At 60.1% G+C, this 3,901-nt stretch overlaps 1 protein-coding gene across 1 annotated transcript in view; it reads left to right on the forward strand.

Moving 5' to 3' along the window:
* Positions 1–3,901, forward strand: part of CSTF2 (cleavage stimulation factor, 3' pre-RNA, subunit 2, 64kDa) — a 7,368-nt gene that overhangs the window by 1,157 nt on the left and 2,310 nt on the right. The window contains 7 exon segments of the mRNA XM_009881783.1: positions 414–583; positions 892–1,028; positions 1,145–1,264; positions 1,367–1,522; positions 1,651–1,774; positions 2,091–2,153; positions 3,447–3,506. Of these exon segments, the coding sequence (XP_009880085.1) occupies positions 414–583; positions 892–1,028; positions 1,145–1,264; positions 1,367–1,522; positions 1,651–1,774; positions 2,091–2,153; positions 3,447–3,506 (830 nt within the window).

Here is a 3,901-nt window from a genome sequence, read left to right on the forward strand (position 1 = left end):
CTCTGGCAGGAGGGTTGGACTAGATGATCTCCAGAGGTCCCTTCCAACCCTAACAATTCTGTGAATTCTGTGAATTCTGTGGAGCTCCAGGAGCAGCCAGCCCAGTCCTGTGTCCCCAGGAGCTGCCTTTGCTGGGGTCATGGGAAGCACAGCGCTCGCGCTGGTGGCTTTCTTGGACACCAGAGCTCTGTGAACACCCATCAGCCTGGGTCCAGGAGGCCTTTTGGCTCGGGCTTAGGGCTGGCTGTTGTGTGCCTTGACCTGACCCTGGTGCCTTCACTCTGCTTCCCAGCGCTCCTGTGTGGTGTACCCCAATAGACTCCTCCTGAGCGATGGGGAGCTGTGGGTACTGCGCGCTGCTCGATCCCTGCGCAGCCCTCAGCAGTGGTGGTTCTCTCCTCCTCGCTGTGCAGGCTGGTGTATGACAGGGAGACAGGAAAGCCAAAGGGCTATGGCTTCTGTGAGTACCAAGACCAGGAGACGGCCCTTAGTGCCATGCGGAACCTGAATGGGAGAGAGTTCAGCGGGAGGGCCCTGCGCGTCGACAATGCGGCCAGCGAGAAGAACAAGGAGGAGCTGAAGAGTGAGTGTGAATTTTGTGGTGGTGAACACACTAACGTTGTGTTGGGCCCAGCCTTTTCAGCGTTACAAAGCATGCCTTTTCTGCAAGGCTGACAAGGTGGAGCCCTTGCAGACCTGACCTCCTCCAAGCAGTGTAGCAAGTAGTTTTGCAGACGGATGTGTGGGCTCAGCTCTGTATTTTCTCTCCCAAAAGATCTCCCTATTTTCACTGCCTCTCTATCCCCATAATGGCGCGGTGCTTCCCTTTTGATGAGCCCGTTAAAAACGGACGGTTCATATTGCCGTATGAGGTCATAAACTCTGTTGCAGGCTTGGGCACAGGTGCACCCATCATAGAGTCACCCTATGGGGACCCAGTCAATCCTGAAGATGCCCCCGAGTCCATCAGCCGGGCAGTAGCCAGCCTGCCGCCCGAGCAGATGTTTGAACTGATGAAGCAGATGAAGGTGAGCGAAGTGAAGGGCTGCACTCTCTGCATCAGCACAGCTTCTGCCGCTGCTGCCTGTGCCCTCGCAGCCCCTGTCGCTCCTTGCCAGACTCTGATCTGCGTGTGTCTTCTCAGTTGTGTGTCCAGAACAGCCCCCAGGAAGCCAGGAACATGCTGCTCCAGAACCCCCAGCTGGCTTATGCCCTACTGCAGGCCCAGGTGGTCATGAGGATCGTCGACCCGGAGATCGCGCTGGTTTGTCCCTTGCTGCCTCTTCAGGGGTTGGTAGGATATGGGTGGCAGCCTGTTGTGAAAGGGGAGTAGAAGAGAACTCCTCTCTCCTTCTTCTCCCCCTAGAAAATCCTGCATCGCCAGACCAGTGTTCCTCCTCTGATCCCAGGCAACCAGCAGCCAGTGCCAGGGCCGGGGCCTGGACCGGGACCGGGGCCGGGGCCAGGGCCAAATGCTCAGCTGAATCCGCAGAATACCCCTTCGTCCCAGCCGCAGCCCATAGTAAGAGCCTACGCGATGCGTGTGCTGCACAGGGGAGAGATGGCCATTGCCAGCTCCAGCTCTCCCAGCTGGGGTGGGCATGCCCGGGTGACGGGGCTTCCCTGAGGTCTGGTTTCTCTCCTGGGCAGGGTGGAATGCACGTAAACGGCGCTCCTCCGCTGATGCAGCCGCCCATGCAGGGAGGAGTGCCGGCCCCAGGACAAATGGCAGCCCCTGTGCAGGGCCCGGGCCCTGGCCCCATGGCTCCAGGAGGTGAGTGCGTGGGTTTTGGCTGAACGATGCCCTGGGCACATGGGTCCTGCAGACAGCCCCCCTCTACCTTCCCCCTAACTGGCGGGCTTGGCCCCGTGAGAGCACGCATCATCCCATACCATGTGTTGCGGTTGTGGCTGCTGCCAGCAGCGGTCCGGAAAGTTGGTTTATCTTTGTGGGGGACTAACGCCAAGAAAATAAACTTCCGGATGCTCCCCCAGGAGCTGGGAGTAGGAGGGTATTTGAGGCCAAAGGAATCGGTTAGTGGTGCAGGGATGGCTGAGGAGGAATCTGATCTCTGCCTGTTCCCTCTCAGGTGGGATGCAGCCACAGGTTGGGATGCCGGGCGGAGGGCCTGTCCCCTTGGAGCGTGGACAAGGTAAAAAAGACATGGGTTAGTGCTGTGTGTCGTGTGAGCCTGGCTCCAGCGGGCGCCCAGGCTGTGGGTGCTGAGCAGCGCTGTGCCAAGAGCCCCTGCCAGCTACCTGCAGCCTTGCCATCCCTGGATCCGGGGCAGCTCCTGCGGCGCTGGGCTGCACCCGGGTTTGTTCGCTTAGGCGCAAGGTTGTGGTAGCAGCTCTCCTGCTTCCAGGGCCCCAGCCCACACGCCAGTTTGCTCCCAGCTTGTTCTGCGCCGTGTTGTGCAGACGTTCCCTGGAAGTCAGGAGAGCTGCCAGTCCCCGCAGAGCCCCACCGGGCGGGACGTGCCTGTTTTCCATCTCTCTGTCAGCCCGTGTCTGTCCCTGTGCTTGTGCGGGCAGGCAAAGCTTGCACTTCTCTAGTCCCTGTCCTGCTGCTTTGCTGCCTGGGTGCTGGGAAGCAGCTTGTGCCGCCACCGCGTCTGCCCGCGTCTCCCAGCGCTCCCCACGCCGTGCCCGGCAGAGGGAGCTGGGCCTTCGCTTTCGCTTGCAACAGTGAGTTGGAGGCCTGGCAGGGAATTTCCCCGTGAGTGATGGCTTGGCTTTCCCTCCGCAGGCACGGTCTGTACGGCCCAGCCCCGGAGCCGGATTCCTTACGGTTCACATGTTTGCGTGGCCGTCCCGTCAAGCCGTGCGCCGGGGTTAGCGCAACCAAGGCATTCCTATTCTCCCAGTACTAAGTCACATTGACACCCCTGTTGCCTTGACTTGTACCGTAGGCCTTGTACCAGGAACATGGCAAACCTGTTCTGAGATCCTCTGGTCTTAGGTACTTCGGGGCAGCTGACTGTCATTTTCTTTGGGGTGGGCACCATCTTCCTGAGAGCAAACCGGTAGTTCTTGGTACCTAGAAGGTTTTGGAGAACAGACAGCTGGCACTGGGGAGTGCCCTGGGAAGCTGCGGGCAGGGGCAGAAGCAGAAGCTGACTGGCTGTGCGTTGTGGGGCACAGCGTGGCCCCGCAGAACACCCATTCTCTCAGCAGGATGTCCTCCTGCCCCGCACATTCGTGCGGTGAGTGAGGAAAGGGCCGTGCCAAGCTGGCTGTCACGCCTGTGGTGGCAGAGGTGGCGTTCATGGAAGAGGTTGATAAAGCCAGACTTGCAGCAGGCGGCATCTTCTCTGTAGGTTTTCGGGGGGACTTCAGGGAGCGGAGGTGATACTGCAGGCAGCACTGTCCCCAAAGCTGAGTGCATGTGTGCATACACTATTTACGTGTCTGCTCTTCTCCCTCTTTTCCTGCTGCTTGCCCAGGGAACCTGCAGCTCTCGCCCGTGGGACCTGCCAGGCCTGCGTCTATCGAACGCGTTCAAGGTATCCCAGCACCCGCCAGCTCCCTTCTCCCGTGGAGCTCGTTGTGGAGTGTGCAGAGAGCAGTTTTCACCCCACTGTGCTCAGGCCGGGGACTGGCGTATCACTCTGTGTAGCCTGGCAGGGTTAGGAGGAGGCAGGATTTCCTCCAGCGCCGGAGGAGGGAACAGGCTAGTGCCACGCACAGAGCCCCTCGTGTTAAAGGAGAGCCTGCTCGGAGAGGGCCTTTGCTTAGGATCCTGTCCCCTTTGACACCTTGCCGCCAGGAGCCTTCCAGGTCTTGCTTTGCTCCTGGCCCCACGTCAGCAGGGTGTTTATGCCCACGCTTGTAGGGATCGCCACGGGGGCACCCACACTTGGTTTGGCCGCCTGGTGCCGTAAGGAGCCTGAGGCAGAGC

The sequence above is a fragment of the Charadrius vociferus genome, unplaced genomic scaffold (genome assembly GCF_000708025.1).
Source record: "Charadrius vociferus isolate BGI_N301 unplaced genomic scaffold, ASM70802v2 scaffold472, whole genome shotgun sequence".
Taxonomy (NCBI): domain Eukaryota; kingdom Metazoa; phylum Chordata; class Aves; order Charadriiformes; family Charadriidae; genus Charadrius; species Charadrius vociferus.